This window comes from Solanum lycopersicum, chromosome 11 (genome assembly GCF_036512215.1).
Source record: "Solanum lycopersicum chromosome 11, SLM_r2.1".
NCBI classification, from domain to species: domain Eukaryota; kingdom Viridiplantae; phylum Streptophyta; class Magnoliopsida; order Solanales; family Solanaceae; genus Solanum; species Solanum lycopersicum.
This window is the reverse complement of record NC_090810.1, coordinates 4968140-4985093: the sequence shown is the minus strand read 5'-3', so window position 1 is coordinate 4985093 and position 16954 is coordinate 4968140. Positions and strand designations below refer to the sequence as shown.

Here is a 16954-nt window from a genome sequence, read left to right as displayed (position 1 = left end):
TATTCAAAATCTAACATAAATGATTTACTAAATAGTTACTTCCTATCTAATCAGTTTTTAACAACCAAAATTATATCGATACCTATTATAACATGTATTCCATAAAATCACTCGAAATACGCTTAAAATGACCCGAACTATCAAACATCAATAAAATTACAAAAGTCACGCTCCATGCCACGAGCGTGGGCCTTAGTTATATATTCAATCATATATCACAACTCAAACCGGTATACAATAACAAAAAAAAACCGGATTTATTACCTGAACCGGTTCACACGTGCCGATCTAGTCCCACACGTGCCAACCCCAAAAAATGCACCATTTAAAATCCAGCATTTTGAAGAAAAATTCTATTCATATATCGTTAACCGTTTTTTTTTTCCCTTAATAACACACAACCAATCATTTCAACAGAAAAAAAATAAAAGAAGAAAAAATCTCAACTTTTATTTTTCTCTGTTCTTGATATTTTTTTTTTCAAGCCTAGTTTTGTTTGATTTCAAATAAAGTGATTAATTTTTTAGTTATTATTTTCTTTTTTTTTTGGTTCAAAAAAAGAACCAAAAAATACCATTTTTAAGCAAGACAAGAAGAATTCATGGAATTGAAGGATATGGTGGTTCTTGTGTCACGCTCCGGACGGCATTTGCAACGTTACAACAAGGGTCGTCGTCAAGTTGTAGGGTACGTACCCTCGTGTAACTTCTAAGAGACAGATTCAGAATTTAAACTGAATTTGTCGTTATTTTTGAAATTATAAGTTAAGAGTTTGATGTTTGTTGTATTTATTTTGTTAGGTTGAGGTGTCTATTTATGTTTCGTGTCGAAAATGTTGGTTAGTTCGTGAAATTCTTGATCAAAACTTTCATTCAGGTTGAGTCGGGATTTGAAACTTTATTAATGATTTAGAGATAAATTCAGAATTTAAATTAAATTCGTTGTGAAATTATAAGTTAAGAATTTGATGTTTATTGTATGTTTTTATCTTGGTTAAGGTGTATATCTATGTTTCATGTCGAAAATGTTGGCTACTTTGTGAACCCGTTGTTCAAAAGCTTCATCCTTCATTCTAAATTGGAGTTAGAATTTAAAACTTATAAATGACTTTTACTTATTTAATGGATTTTTTTTAAGAGAACAACATGGTTTGAATTAAAATTACTAGGTTCGATCGACCATGAAAGTCATACCTCCCCCTTTTGCATTTCATGTTAATTTGTAATATAAATGTTTATGTTTTGTTTTCATGATTTAATTAATTGGTTAGAACAATATTGTTTAAACAATAATGCTAACCATGATATTTTTTATTTTTTTTTAAAAAATGATTTTGTTTTGGAGAGTTGACTTCAAGGAAAAACCAAAAGAGATGGTCAATTGGTCATCTTCCTCTATGATTCCAAATTGCAATTGACTAATTCAACATTTACCCCCTTGTCTTTTTGAGTTGATTTTTTCTACACATTTTTATTTGTAGAAATGTGTTGATTTTTTAAAACTTATTTTTGGCATCAAAGTTTTGATATTTTGGATGTAATTTCTCCTTTGAATTTTACGAAGTTTTTCTTTCAAAGGTTTTAGGGTCGGTACTTTTAGGTCAATATGACTTCGACAGAACTGGTAACTTTGATTCAAACAAGTAATTTTATTTAAAACCCAATAAGCAAAACATAATTATAGTTCAAAATCTATAAACTAAAAATCCCGATTCGGTCTTTGCTCGTTGTCTCTTTTTCTTTTTTGATTTCTTGTAAAAAAATTTTAGAAATTCATGTGGTGTTTGGCTAACTTTATTCAACTCATCACATGTCTTGTTTTTTTCCCCTGGGAAAAAGGACATTCTTTTATGTTTAATTATAGTTATGGCATAATTTTGATACCATTTTCTAGATTTTAATAGTGAAAGACTATTACTGAACATGGATGTACAAGTTTTTTTAAATGTTATCACATGGATTTGACTTTGTTATACGATTTTCATGTGGAAAGATATATCTTTTGATGTATTATTAACTATATATCGACTTCTTTGATTATGTATTTTCCGCAGATGTATACCTTATCGATATAAAGACTTTACTGAGTTATCGTTGATAGATGAAGATGCATTTGAAGTTCTTCTAATAAGTCCACAAAGAAAAGGCAAAGGATTGTTATTCCCAAAGGTATCCAATGCATTTGAACATGATGTTTAATAGAAGAAGTAATTATGTGACATATAACTCGTTAATCAAGAGAGAAATGAAAAATGTCATTCTTTTAAGACTCGATTTTGAATGCAAGTGTCTCTTTCTTGTTATGGTAGGGAGGTTGGGAAGAAGATGAAACGATTGAGGATGCAGCACAACGTGAGACAATAGAGGAAGCTGGAGTACGAGGTGAAGTTGAGGTTCGTGATTCATATGAAAAATAAGAAACAAAATCTTCGCGTTTAACTTTGTTTTATTACATCAAACAAATCTTTTGATTTTTTCGATTACTTTTGCAGTGTAAACTTGGAACATGGTACTTTGAGAACAAAACCGGTGACACTGCCTACGAAGGGCACATGTTTCCTCTGTTCGTAACAGAGGAACTAGACTATTGGCCTGAGAAAGAGATTCGCGAAAGAACTTGGGTATGCAATAAAGATATACTCGCGTGACATAAATAGTATCATATCTTCGTCTTAGCTGACAAGTATTTTTTTTTCCATTTTGTAGATGAATGTGCGCGAAGCAAGAAAACTATGTCAAAATGGATGGATGAAAGAAGCATTGGAAGTATTAGTAAGTCGTCTCACATCACAAATAAGCATAATTGAACCTAGTTCAAGTGGTAGAACAACTATACTTCCATGGGGATGTAGAGCTCAAATACTTTCTCCACCACTATCAAGTTCTACTGAAGAAGCATAATCGATCCACTACGAAACCAACATGGTTGAAGTAGTTTGTGAATAGGAATTAATCGTTGATAATGGGTAAACCTAGCACGCGGATTAAGTAGTTCATGAGAGTAACAACTCCGATTTTAAAATGAACAAATAAGAAAAAATAGTAGTAGTAGAGGTTAGTTATAGGAGTATGTTGTTTGTTTGTTATTTTAGAATTGGAGTTGGTACATTGGCTTTAGGGTTAGAAATGAAGTCTAATGTGATTCTTATATTAGAAAAAAAAATCTAGAAACTTACTGAAATTTAGTAGTTATTATTAAAGTTTAATTTATTTGAACATTTTATAATATAAAGCTTGATGAAGTAATGATTATTTGTAAGTAGCTCCTGGAAACAGTGATATTGGAAAATTATTAATGTATTGAGTTGAATTATTGGATGTTCTCTTTGTTTTACTGAGCAATTTTGCTTGCAAAGTTACAAGAAAACGGGTACTCGCATTGTGTTTAAATCAAATCATAAACGTTTATCATAGGCAAGTTGTTTAATATAATATGAAATTTCTGTTTCAAAACTCTAGATTATTCTATAATGTAATAATAATAGTTAATCCTTTTATCATGATACAATCTATCAACTCATGTGTACTGGCGTAGCCACAACAATCACAGGATGTCCAATTGAACACCATTCGCTAGAAAATTACGTTGTATATATACATCAAGTTCTACATTTAAAGGATATATATTTAAAGTTAGACACCCTCGACAAAAGCCATGCCATTGGCGTTGTGGTAAATGAGTGTCCATTTGAATGAAGAAATTTCGGGTTTGAACCCCAAATATCACAATATTTTTTTGACAGCCACACACAACTCATGTGCATTGTTCATTTAGCTTGTCACCCCGTTGGATGTTGTTACTGAGTTATTTTCAAAGATTTTTAAAATCTTAAAGTTTAAATTGATATCCAGACTGATAAATCGATTTCTCAATCTGTAATGGTTTAGTATATCTACAAATCGATAATCGATAAATCAAATTAATAAACTTTAAAATTGAACAAAAAAAAATCAATACTGTGGTGGATAGTGATAGTTTAGGTAGTGATAGTTAGGGTAATTTATTTCAAGATAAATTTTAACACAGACAATGATAGTTCATGTTAAAAAAAAAGGAACCACTAATAGTAAGCTAATCCGCCGAAGAAGAAGAAGAAAACGTAAAAAATAATTGATAAGGTAATGTTTTTGATCAATCATAAATTTTATATTTTACGTAATGAAAAAACAAATAGCATTGAAGTATCTTAAATAACTCATTCAATTTATCCGTAAATAGATAAATTGAACTCACATATATTCCTACTATTATAGCCCATAATGCCACTACGTAAATAGAATAACGTTCACATATAGCAAACACAAAATTCATATTTGTATGTTATAACAAAGTTTGCGTAATTGTGCTTCATACCAAATATATATATGTATAGTTGTATATGAAGCGAATTGTATAAAACGAGAAAAAGAGAAAGACAAAAGAGACTTGGGCAGGAAAATATTTGTATTGTATAATTATAAGTGTATAGAACGATTATATACAATTTGAATTTGTATAAAATAAAGAGAGAGAAAAGCAAAAGAGATTTGGATAGGGAATATACAATTGAATCGAATTGTATAACAAGAGAAAGAGAGAAATTATATACAATTTGAACTTGTATAAAACGAGAAAGAGTGAAAGACCAAAGAAATTAGACAAGGGAGTATTTTTATTATATAATAATTATAAGTGTATAGGATGAAAATATATATGTTTGCATGTGTATATACAATTTTCTCTCACTTTATACAAACAGAAACACAATATATACATTTCATTTCTGTTTGTATAAGCGAGAGAGGCGATGATGGCGAGCGAAATCTGAGAGAGGGGATAAAAGGGAACGAAAATATATGTATTTATACAATTTTCTCTTGTTTTATATTAACACAAACACATTTTATACATTTGCGTTTGTATAAAAAATGAGAGAGACGAGCGAGACTGACACCAAACGAGAGCGGGAAACGAGATTCCACCAAGGAGAGTGGCAAAAATAGCTATAATTTGCTATAAATTAAAGCATATTTATAGCATTTAATTTAAATTAATAATTTACTATTATATACAATTTTTCCTAAATATAACCAATTTTCAAATATCAGATTAGAGGTCACGTCACTTACCACACCAGTCCCTCCAAATTACAACCCAACCCAACTAAATTAACCCGCCCCAAAATTGACCCGACCCACTTCCCTTTTAACCCAAAACCAGTCAGTCCCTCTGTCTTCTGCACTGTTCCGGCGAAGAGCTTCTAGCTCCGGTGAACCGGAGCAACTAGCAACGTGGATCTTGTTCTTTTCAGGCTGGTGCTTACTTTTTTCTACTTGATTTTGTGTATAATCTCTTTTTTTTTGTATATAAATTTGTTTGATAATTGCTATAGTTCAGTAAAATACCGCAATTTAAACTTGTTTTTGCTGTTAACTTATGATATCAAGTTTGAAGATGAATATTTTACGGAATGTAAATTCCACGATGTCAAGTTGGAAATGTTAATGAAAATTACATGAAATTGAGGAATAGTACTCTTACCTCTGTTTTAATTTATACGACTTACTTTCCTTTTTTTTAAATTAATTACAGTTGTTGATGATACTTCTTTGCCCAAAAAAATTGATTCTTTTGTTTTTTGAAGTCAACTTGTCTGTTTCCTTATTTTAATTAATAATTACAGTTTGTTGATGATACTTCTTTGCCCAAAAAAATTAATTCTTTTGTTTTTTGAAGTCAACTTGTCTGCTTTTGTTGACAAAGAAAGCTATTAACATAATTTAAGATTTAAAAAAACAAACTTTTTCATCCATAATTTGCAGTTCCTTTCTATTACCATAACTACAATCTGTAAACACAATTTGTGTTTTGTTTTCAGACAGTACAATCGAATCCATGGCATCTTCTTCCTCTTTTGCGAGTAATTCACAATACTGTCCTCGATGGAAGTACGATGTCTTTTTAAGTTTTAGAGGTGAGGATACTCGAAAAACATTTACGGGTCATTTGTACGAAGGTTTGAAAAATAGGGGAATATTCACCTTTCAAGATGATAAAAGGCTAGAGCATGGAGATTCCATCCCAAAAGAACTCTTGAAAGCTATCAAAGATTCTCAAGTTGCACTCGTCGTTTTCTCAAGGAATTATGCTACATCGAGGTGGTGCTTGAATGAACTAGAGAAGATCATGGAATGCAAGGAGGAAAAAAATGGACAAATAGTTGTACCAATCTTCTATGATGTGGATCCATCACATGTTCGATACCAAAGCGAGAGCTTTGCAGAAGCATTTGTCAAACATGAAGTAAGGTATAAGGGTGACGGTGATGAGGGGATGCAGAAGGTGCAAGGATGGAGGAATGCCCTAACTGCTGCCGCAGATCTAAAAGGATATGATATCCGTGACGGGTAAGTTAGAAACACATATTTGCTTTTTAATGAAATGGGAATTGGAATAATTTCCATTCAAATATGGATGCTTCTGTGAAACCTAGACATATTCTACTATAGAACAAGAATTTATACAAGGAGAATGCATAATAATCCTTCTAATGTATACAACTTTTACAACTTTCATACTTCAACTATAGAGTGTTGCTATTAGCCTATTACCATGAACTACATTGTTTCCTATTTGATTAAGATATGAAATAGTCACTAATAATTGACTTTCTCATTTTCTCCAAAATCAATCTTCTTATTTATGCAGGATCGAAGCAGAGTATATTCAACAGATCGTTGATCACATCTCTTCCAAATTATGCAAGAGTGCTTATTCTTTATCTTCGTTACAAGATGTTGTGGGAATAAATGCTCATTTAGAGAAACTAGAATCCCTACTTCAGATAGAAGTCAATGATGTTCGGATCGTAGGGATTTGGGGAATAGGTGGAGTTGGTAAGACGACTATAGCAAAAGCCATCTTTGATACTCTATCTTGTCAATTTAAAGCTTCTTGTTTTCTAGCAGATGTTAAAGAAAATGCAAATTATAATCAACTGCATTCTTTACAAAATTCCCTTCTCTCTGAACTGTTAAGAAAGAAAGATGATTACGTCAATAATAAGTATGATGGAAAGTACATGATTCAGAGTAGACTTTGTTCTATGAAGGTGCTAATTGTGCTTGATGACATAGATCATGGTGATCATTTGGAGTATTTAGCAGGTGATGTTGGTTGGTTTGGTAATGGCAGCAGAATTGTTGTAACGACTAGAAATAAACATTTGATAGAGAAGGATGATCCAATATACGAAGTGTCTACACTATGTGATCAAGAAGCTATTCAATTGTTCAATCGACATGCTTTCAGAAAAGAAATTCCAGATGAACGTTTTATGAAGTTCTCGTTGGAGGTAGTAAATCATGCTAAAGGCCTTCCTTTAGCCCTCAAGGTGTGGGGTTCTTTGTTGCATAATAAAGGCCTAACTCAATGGACTAGAACTGTTGACCAAATAAAGAAAAACTCCAGTTTAGAAATTGTTAAAAAGCTCAAAGTAAGTTATGATGGTTTAGAGCTTGAAGAGCAAAAGATATTTCTAGATATAGCATGTCTCTTACGAGGAAAAAGAAAAAAACTAGTCATGCAAATCCTTGAGAGCTGTGGTTTTGGAGCTGAACATGGATTGGATGTCTTAATTGACAAATCTCTCGTGTTCATTTCCAAAAATAATGAGATTGAGATGCATGATTTGATTCAAGATATGGGTAGATATGTGGTAAAAATGCAAAAAGATTCGGGAGAACAAAGCAGACTCTGGGACGTTGAAGATTTCGAAGAAGTGATGGTCAACAATACTGTAAGTAGGCTAAACAATGCAATAATATTCAATTTTTAGTCTTCATCTTCTACTTTTTATTTAAAAGATGAAAATTGTTGGTACTGTCTTAATTTCAACTTCGTTCTATCACTACATGAAAAACTTTTTGATTTGTAAGAACTTGTCAAAAATTGTATTACAAGAAATTTGGATTATAGAATTAATTGCATAGAGTATTTCTCTTCAGCGATAATTTTCTTAAGAAAGACCTAACTAATATGTACACTTAAGTTTTTGTTAATGGTGCTAGCTTTTACGTGCAATAATAAGTAATGCAAAATGATGATATTTGTCATCACAGGGAGTTAGAAAGTAGTCATATTGGCATGCAGATTTTATACTTTGTAGACTAATGAACCTTTTTCCAGGGGACCAAGGCAATGGAAGCAATCTGGACATATCATGTTAAAAAGCTATGCTTTACTAAAAAAGCCATGAAAAACATGAAAAGGCTTAGATTATTATCCATCTTCGGTTTTCAGGCCTGTGCTGACTCCATTGAATACCTGCCCAACAACTTGCGCTGGTTTGTCTGTCGTTGTTATCCTTGGGAGTCATTATTAGAAAACTTTGAACCTAAAAAGCTTGTTTATCTTGATCTCCAGAGCAGTTCGCTGCGTCAATTATGGACTGGAGCAAAGGTACTATTATTGAATTCATTTTTAATTATTTTTCTTTTTCTCAGATACATAAATAGACTCTCAAAGTTGACAACAACTTCTAGATGGACATCTTAACTATTCTCATGACTATACGTACACTTTTTATTATTGACATAAGTGTGTCTTTTGAATACCCCAACCGGACATGGAAACACATGTAACATACAATTGCTTCAAATTGGGTGATTTATTAACCAACTCTAACTGTTAAAAACATATATAGGGATGTTATGTTTCCTTTTTTGTGTGTTTCATTTATTTGCATGTGTTGCTTTCAAATGGGCCGGTTTTTAATTTTTGCTCCTAGAAAATGGGCTGGATATTCTAATGCGTTAAGGAGCACAAATAAGGGTTACTTGTTAAATGCCATATAATTGTGGACCAACAAATAAAGGTTACTTGTTCAACTAAATGTAATAGGGGAAATATCAAGCCTGAAAATAAGGTTAGGAGCAAATTTGATTCAATGAGAGTAAGATTTTTTTGATTTCTTTCTAATGTCTTGAGGATATTTTTGACCTTTTTTCATTTCTATACACACTTTTATTTAGCTTCTCAAACATGTAATTTCGATATAAAAATAAAGTAAAATGATTTCTAATTTCACACAGAATGTTGTGTTGATTCTTATGTCTGAATGTCCTTGCTCATTTTTTACGTAAGGGATTAAATTAAACACAAAGGTCATTTGATTCTTTCTGTATTCTGAATAGTTCTCCAATATTTCTGTGTTCTGAATAGCAGCCCAATTCTCATTCTTTCTGTGCTTTGACTAGCAGCATTTGCCGTCTTTGCGAGAGCTAGATCTCAGCTACTCTAAAAGCCTGATTGGAACACCAGATTTCACGGGGATGCCAAATTTGGAGTATTTGTATCTGCTTAAATGTAAGAATCTTGAAGAGGTTCACCATTCCGTGGGAAGTTGCAGAAAGCTCATTCATTTATGTTTGACTTGTTGTAAACGCCTTAAGAGGTTTCCGTGTGTTAATGTGGAATCTATTGAACGTCTTTATCTAGATGAGTGCTATAGTTTAGAGAAATTTCCAGAAATCCTCGGAAGAATGAAGTCAGAGTTAGAGATCAAGATAAACTGGTCTGGGCTAAGGGAAATACCATCATCTATTATTCAGCAATACTCATGCCGTCTTACAAAGTTAACTTTGAGTTCTATGCAAAACCTTGTAGCTCTTCCAAGCAGCATTTGTAAGTTGAAAGGCTTGGTGAAGCTAATTGTGTCCTGCTCAAAGCTTGAAAGCTTGCCAGAAGAGATTGGTGATTTAGAAAACTTGGAGGAGCTTGATGCCAGCTATACCCTAATCTCACGACCTCCATCTTCCATCATCTGCTTGAACAAGCTTAAATTATTGACTTTTTCCAAAAAAAATTTACAATACGGAGTGTCCTTTGTGTTCCCTGAGGTGAATGAAGGGTTACACTCATTGGAAGATCTGGATCTTAGGTACTGCAATTTAATAGATGGAGGACTTCCGGAAGACATTGGATGCTTATCCTCGTTGAAAAAATTGTATCTCAACGGAAATAACTTTGAGTATTTGCCTCATAGCATAGCCCAACTTAGTGCTCTTCAATCGTTGGACTTGTCAGATTGCTACAGGCTGAAAGAGTTTCCCGGTTTCATGGGGATGCTAAACTTGAATACTTTGAAACTCAATGGCTGCAATTTAATAGATGGAGGACTTCCAGAAGACATTGGATGCTTATCCTCTTTGAAAGAGTTGAATCTCAGTGGAAATAGTTTTGAGTATTTGCCTCGAAGCATAGCCCAGCTTGGTGCTCTTCGATCCCTGGACTTATCAGATTGCAAGAGGCTTACACAGCTGCCAGAATTTCCACAGCAGCTACATACAGTCGATGCAGATTGGAGTAATGATTGGATCTGTAATTCGTTGTTTCAGACTATTTCATTATTGCAGCATGACATCTCTGCTTCAGATTCCTTGTCACTAAGAGTGTTTATGAGTTGGGGGAAGAATATCCCAAGATGGTTCCACCATCAGGAAAATGGTTTTAGTATATCACTCAAATTGCCTGAAGATTGGTATGTAAGTAATAACTTCTTGGGATTTGCTGTTTGTTACTCTGGCATATTAGTTAATGCCGAAGCTCACTTGATTTGTTATGATGGGAGGTTGGTGACGCGTATCATCCAAAAAATTGCCTTATTCAACCATTCAGAATGTCCTGCAGGTTCTGCTATTCATTTTTTCTTGGTACCTCTTGCTGGCTTATGGGATACATCTAAGGCAAATGGAAGAACACCGAATGACTATGGGCGCATTAGGTTATATTCCCCTGGAGAAAGGAAGATGTTTGGACTTCGTTTGTTGTATAAAGATGAACCTAAGATTGAGGCCAGTTGCTCCTCTTCTCAGAAAAATGGTGAACCGACACCAAGATAAAGCCAGTCTATTCAGAAACTTTGCAGCTCTTTCCGACAAGCCCAGACTATTAGCTTAAATATAGGTATATACTAGTTTACTCACCCATCTCAATGTGAATGAAGGACTAGCTAGGCTTTCTCCTAGATAATTAATTATCATTTTTGTTTTGAATTATCATGGTCTTTGAGCAGACGAATACTTCAATTGCTATTCCCTTTGTTCAAATTGGTTAAACTGGAGTCTTTTATTAGGACGTATTTCTAAAATTCTTTGTCTTTGCTGTGTAATATTTGATCATGACTCCCCTATAGTCGGCAAAAAATGGCATAGTTGTCAACTAAATTTGTAGATGCTTCTATATCAATATTAACTCCTCGAGCATGGGAAACATTCTCTGAGTTCTTTGTGTTTGCTTATGTGCTGCATTTGTTACTTTTGATGGGTTTTTCAGGCTTGTGTAGCTGCTGAGGAGTTAATGCGGCAGTTGCCATAGTTAACCAAGCAGGAGCAAGAGACTGAAGATGTTGACAAAGTGAGTACTCCAGATTTAATTTATAAAACTAAACTTGAATAGCCATCTCATCCAAAAGAACTTACTCTCTTATGCTATCCATCAGAAACTGATGTTCATCATTTTACTTGCAAAACAACATTTTATGAGATAAACAAGTTGGAAAGAAAAGAAATAGATGTATTTTTTAAAATCAAAGTGACAGCTTGTGGAGTACTCTGTGTCATTTTTTTGAGGAAAAAGTACAGTGTCATCTTGCAACTTGCATCATATCTTGGTGTTCCGTCATAATTCATTAGTGCAAGCTGTCTTCTTGAGTACTAAGTTCAGAATTTGACTTTGTTGTATGATTTTCATGTGAAAAGATGTATCAGAGATATACGGATTTCACTTAGTTAATAGAGTAAAGGCAAAGGGTTGTTATTCTGTAAGGTATTCACTAAATCTCAGTTACTGCAGTATAAATAGATGATGGAGGAAACACTGCTAGCTACATAATTGATCCCCTCCCTATTCTCATTTCTTGTTCAATGTATTACCAATGTCTAGCACAAAACGATATTTCACGTCCGATTTCAAAAGACGTTCCAACGCGGTGTTAACGTACTCCATTGGCACCACTTCAATATCTGGTGTTATGTTATGCTTTGCCGCAAAGTCCAACATTTCTTGAGTCTCTTTCATCCCTCCTATGCAACTTCCAGCCACTAGCTTCCTTCCTGTTTTCCACATACAAACTTTAGTCCAAAAAAAAAAAGACCACATTACATTATTATTCGAAATCTTGAATTTGCTTACCCATAAGTAGAGGAAACACGGGCAACTCCACCGGTTTTTCTGGTGCACCAACCATAACAAGCTTACCATGAGATTTCATCAACATAAGTAATGGAAGAATAGGGTGCACGACAGATACAGTGTCGATAATCCCATCCAATGTGTTCATTGCAGCCTGTTAGACGAACAAACAAAAGGTTAGGTTAGCCCCCATTCTCGTGTTTAAATTGTCATAACAACTTAAGCTTTCAGATAAAACTATCACACACTTGAACACAGAACCAGACAAGGGGGAGATTGTGAGTGAGTTCAAAAATCTCAATACCAAGAATCAGGCGAACTAAATAAAACTGCTAGATTAAACATTCGGATAAGATGATCACCAATGATAACGAGTAGTCATATTCACCTTCATCTGCTCAGGATCGCGACTGATCAAGAAAGAGTCTGCACCCAAACGCTCAATTGCTTCTTTCTTCTTATTAGCAGATGTACTGATGACAGTCACTTTGGTTCCGAATGCCTTAGCAAACTTAACAGCCATATGTCCAAGCCCTCCAAGACCAACAACACCAATGTGCATTCCAGGCTTATCGAGTCCAAAATATTTCAAAGGACTATAAGTCGTAATTCCAGCACATAACAGGGGAGCAGCGTCCATCGACAAGTTTTCAGGCCAACGTACTACAAAATGCTCATCGGATACCATCACATCGGAGTAACCTCCAAACGTGAGGGTTCCGTCTAAGCTATAGCCGTTGTAAGTAGGAATCTGACGAGGACAGTAATTCTCGAGATCAACGCTACAATTCTCACATTTTCGACATGATCCTACCATACATCCAACACCTACTTTGTCTCCAACCTTAAACTTCTCCACCTTGCTTCCAACCTCAGTGACAACACCAACAACCTCATGCCTGCAATTATATTTACAATTAGTCACACTTCGATGTGACTTACTTTCCTTTTTAGTCCGTTTTCAAATAAAGTGACACAGGTAACTTTAAAATAACCATTGTAACCTTACTGAAATGAATTATAGTCACAATAACTTCTATCATTCATAGTCTTTGTTCTTTCTTAAACTCCGTACGGAGTAAAACTAACTCTTATAAAATGGGACAGAGGGAGTAACATGTCCCAACAACTCAGGATTTACTGAGGTATCAAGAGCTCAATATGGCCAAATATATAGACTAAGAACCAAATCAGGATTGCTATCAAATATAATGTGAAGATTGAAAAAATATAGAGAAAAGGTAAACTAGCTAGTAAATTATGTTCTTCGCCGAAAAATAACTTATGTGTGTATATAGCGGATGTTGAATTAGCTTCTTCGTGCCTTAATATTTCTGAATCTCGTTAGTGAAAATTCTAGTTAATATTTTTGGATTCTAACAATCAAAAAATAATATGAATTTTTTTAAACCAAAAATAAAAGAACTAATTTACCCAGGCACCATGGGGTACTTGCTATTTCCCCATTCATTCTTGAGTTGATGAAGATCAGAATGACAAATTCCACAATACATAACTTTAAATTGCACATCTTTTTCACCTGTCACTCTGCACCCATTTAACACAAAATGATCATCATCAAATTTACAATAAAACTACAATAATAAATTCAGTATAATCATATAGGTAGGATTCGAGAAACGTAGTGTCACTAGCACATGAGAGGCGGTTGTTAGTGTTAGGTTGTGGAGCCTGATTAATATTTGTTGTACTGTCATATATTAAACACTCTGAAAAATTAATATATATATACCCCACCACCGTGAAAGTTTACTCACGGGTGTTACCACGAAATATTGGTTTCTCTCTTTCTCTCTCATCTCTTTATCTCTAAAGTTCTTGTATTCTTTATTCATCAAGTACGTGTGTGTGGATTCGATCCTAAGAGCTAGTGACAATTACATTTTGGCACTTTTTTTAAATGTCGTCGGAGCCTATAACGACATTGGATTCAATAACAAATAACCAATACTAATAAAAAATTCAACACTCTTTATTAATAGACATATTTATTATCGCTAAAAACTATTTTTATTATAACATATGTATGCAGATGTTACCCTAGCTTAGCTTATAGAGAATTTATCTTCGATAGAAATGAAAAACACATCGTCAAAATTAATTAAAAAAATAATAATTTATACCTTCTTGAAAAATTGAAAGGAGAAAGAACTCCAGAAGTGTCTCTAGTTGCCCATCCAAATGCCTTAATTGGATGTTCATTTTCAAATGATTTTGCCATTTTTTTCGTTTGAAAATAAAAATATTTTTGTAGTGTATGTATAGTAAATAAATTATTATAATAGAGAAGAATGTAGAAAATATTGATGATACAGAAGTTGCTTATGTTATGATCCATATTTATAGGATTTTGAGTGAAAAATATGTGACGTTATCGATGAGGTGTAAAACAACTAATGACTTACTTAAACAAATTGGATTTTGACTTCTTTTTTGTGGTCGATAGGTGTAGAATGTTCTTTAGTCCTAATTTGCAGGACTTTTAAAAATAGTTCCACATTTACGTTTTTATTTCGAAGCGGATCTAGAGTTTGAAGTTTGTCAGTTTTTAAAAATATTTTTAACTTTTCAATATTATAATGCATTTAGTGAGATCTTGTAGTGAGGTCCACGAAAGTCGAAAAATAGAGTGTATGGAAATCACCTTATTCTTAATTTCCATGTATGTAGATATACAGAGACTACTTTCAAAGGACTCGAATGATATATGACATGAAAAAGGACAACAACAACTTTTCCGTCAAGGTGGAAGTTCTCTTCCCATGACAAGCACTCATCACCCCTTGTTTCGCAATTGACATCTTTTAGCTGAGTGTTCAAAATAAACGTATATATGCCACATGAAGAAAGTTGTCAAGCATTGAATAAAGGTAGTTGAGAGAGTTGGAAAAGGTTGTTAAAAAAGCAACTCATATGAAAATGACGACAATTACAAAATAGTGTAATAACTTAAACACAATATGTTCGATTAATTATTTTTTCCTTAAATTGCGCACCCCAAAAAAAAGTTCTTGAAAAACTTTCCAAACGTGAAAAAATTAAAAGTTACGATTAGTGGCTAAAGAAGATCCACGTAGATAATGTGAAAGTATAATTAAAAGAAAATAAAAACATAGTATGAATTTGGACCAATTAATAATTGCACTTTTCCGACAATTCCCACTATTTTTATCGAGTTATTTTCCCCTTTTTTTTCTAATACTTTTTATTTGGACTGTATAATTTTAAATATTAAATTCAAATAAGTTTTTATTGTTGCGGCACAATCACTCTCATGTTTGGTATTTAAACTGTGCAGTATTTATGAAATTTCTATTTATATAAGAAAATCTTTGTCTGCATTATTATTTACATGAAATCAAATTAATAAACTTAAGCAATTAAAATTGAAGTGAGAACACATATTACATAGCCATGATTAAAGATTAATTTGGTATAAAAATCGTATATAGTTATATTTTGCATAATTATGCTCCATATCAAACATAAATATATATATTTTGCTATACATATATAAAAAATAGTTGTATAATTCGTTATACATATATAAAGAAATAAATTGTATAATACGCTATATATATACAAAAAAAAAGCATTTGTATACAAAAGATCAATTCTATAATTTGTGTATGTATAAAACGAGAAAGAGAGAAAGACAAAAGAAAATTAGACAGGAGAATATTTGTATTCTATAATAATATTCTATAATAATAAGTGTATAGGACGAAAATATATCTATGTATTTGCATGTGTATATATAATTTTTCTTCGCTTTATGCAAACAAAAGTACAATTTATGCATTATGATAGAATGTGATAGAATTGTTAATTCGCTTTGATGTAGACAAAAAGCGCAAAGAACAGTAGCAAATGCACACAGCAAAGAAGTCAAGCTAGAGTCCAAGATCAAGTACAATAGAGTTATTTGTCAAAGCCAAAATAGTATATTAAAGGTACAAGTTAATACAAATAAGGAAAACCTTAAATATATTATTAAGGAAGGAAGTTGTGTATAATAAGGATTCTAAATTAAAAAAGAATCCTTGTTTAAATATAACTTTCTTACCTTATTAGTAAGGATTGTACAAGGCAAAAACTCTATAAGAAGCATACGAGGCAGAGGAAAACACAACGACTTCACGCAGAGAACAAGAGAGAATTATTCATCAAATTGAGGTCTTCAAGATTGATAGGATTGTCACGGTCAAAACATTCTTGAGTGAGAAAGTTTTTATCGTGTAGAACTATTTGTCTTGTTTTTGTTCTTAATTATAGTTTACAGTTTATTGTACAAAGGGTGGGTTTGGCTCTTTGTAGGGTTGGTTGTTAGCAAGAGTTGTAACAAAAGGTGGGTTTGGCCTTTTGGAGAGATCGATTGGAGTTAATCGAGGGAGTAGTAGAGATAAGACTTTTGATTATTGAGTTGTAATCACAAAATCTTATAGTTGAATTAATAAAACGAGGTTTTTCCTTCCTTGAGTGAGGAAGGTTTTAATTCAATAAGTGTTTGTGTCTTTACTCTGTCTTTACTTAAAAGCAACTTACACGAACCTGGTTTGTGTTCTGGGGTAAGATTTTTTCAATTAGTATCAGAGCAGGTCTTTTCGTTAAAAGATTCACACCTTGAAAAGACTCAATGGCAGCACCACCTACCCTACAAGAGGGAGCATCACAAACACGACCACCACTGTTCAATGGCAAATATTATGGATGGTGGAAAAATCGTATGATGGACCATCTCATTGGCGAAAACCTTGATCTA

At 33.0% G+C, this 16954-nt stretch overlaps 3 protein-coding genes across 11 annotated transcripts; 2 read left to right on the top strand and 1 right to left on the bottom strand.

Moving 5' to 3' along the window:
• The first annotated feature begins 354 nt into the window (after positions 1 to 354).
• Positions 355 to 3317, top strand: LOC101260499 (nudix hydrolase 18, mitochondrial-like). The gene is made up of 5 exons (XM_004250145.4): positions 355 to 687; positions 2054 to 2168; positions 2309 to 2392; positions 2492 to 2620; positions 2706 to 3317. Exons 1-5 carry the CDS (start codon positions 602 to 604, stop codon positions 2898 to 2900), a joined length of 609 nt encoding a protein of 202 aa, XP_004250193.1. The 5' UTR covers positions 355 to 601; the 3' UTR covers positions 2901 to 3317.
• A 1737-nt stretch (positions 3318 to 5054) lies between these two features.
• On the top strand, positions 5055 to 14997 carry LOC101267766 (TMV resistance protein N-like). Of its 8 annotated transcripts, XM_069291490.1 has the most exons (8): positions 5055 to 5294; positions 5858 to 6386; positions 6688 to 7777; positions 8167 to 8439; positions 9240 to 10523; positions 10669 to 10944; positions 11314 to 11394; positions 14863 to 14997. In XM_069291490.1, the coding sequence occupies exons 2-6, from the start codon at positions 5875 to 5877 to the stop codon at positions 10936 to 10938; spliced, it is 3429 nt and encodes a 1142-aa protein (XP_069147591.1). In that variant the 5' UTR covers positions 5055 to 5294; positions 5858 to 5874; the 3' UTR covers positions 10939 to 10944; positions 11314 to 11394; positions 14863 to 14997. The 8 variants fall into 8 exon arrangements, with proteins under 8 accessions (XP_069147591.1, XP_069147589.1, XP_069147585.1 ...); XM_069291488.1 differs by lacking the exon at positions 14863 to 14997 and having other exon boundaries at positions 11314 to 11854; XM_069291489.1 differs by lacking the exon at positions 14863 to 14997 and having other exon boundaries at positions 5072 to 5290; positions 11314 to 11854.
• LOC543602 (8-hydroxygeraniol dehydrogenase) lies at positions 11533 to 14505 on the bottom strand. Of its 2 annotated transcripts, none has more exons than NM_001317337.1 (5): positions 14316 to 14505; positions 13606 to 13719; positions 12560 to 13070; positions 12172 to 12325; positions 11533 to 12092 (listed from the first exon to the last, which is right to left on the bottom strand). In NM_001317337.1, exons 1-5 carry the CDS (start codon positions 14411 to 14413, stop codon positions 11890 to 11892), a joined length of 1080 nt encoding a protein of 359 aa, NP_001304266.1. In that variant the 5' UTR covers positions 14414 to 14505; the 3' UTR covers positions 11533 to 11889. The 2 variants fall into 2 exon arrangements, 1 of the variants encoding a protein (NP_001304266.1); XR_011212241.1 differs by having other exon boundaries at positions 11769 to 12092; positions 12534 to 13070; positions 14316 to 14501.
• Positions 14998 to 16954: the final 1957 nt, after the last annotated feature.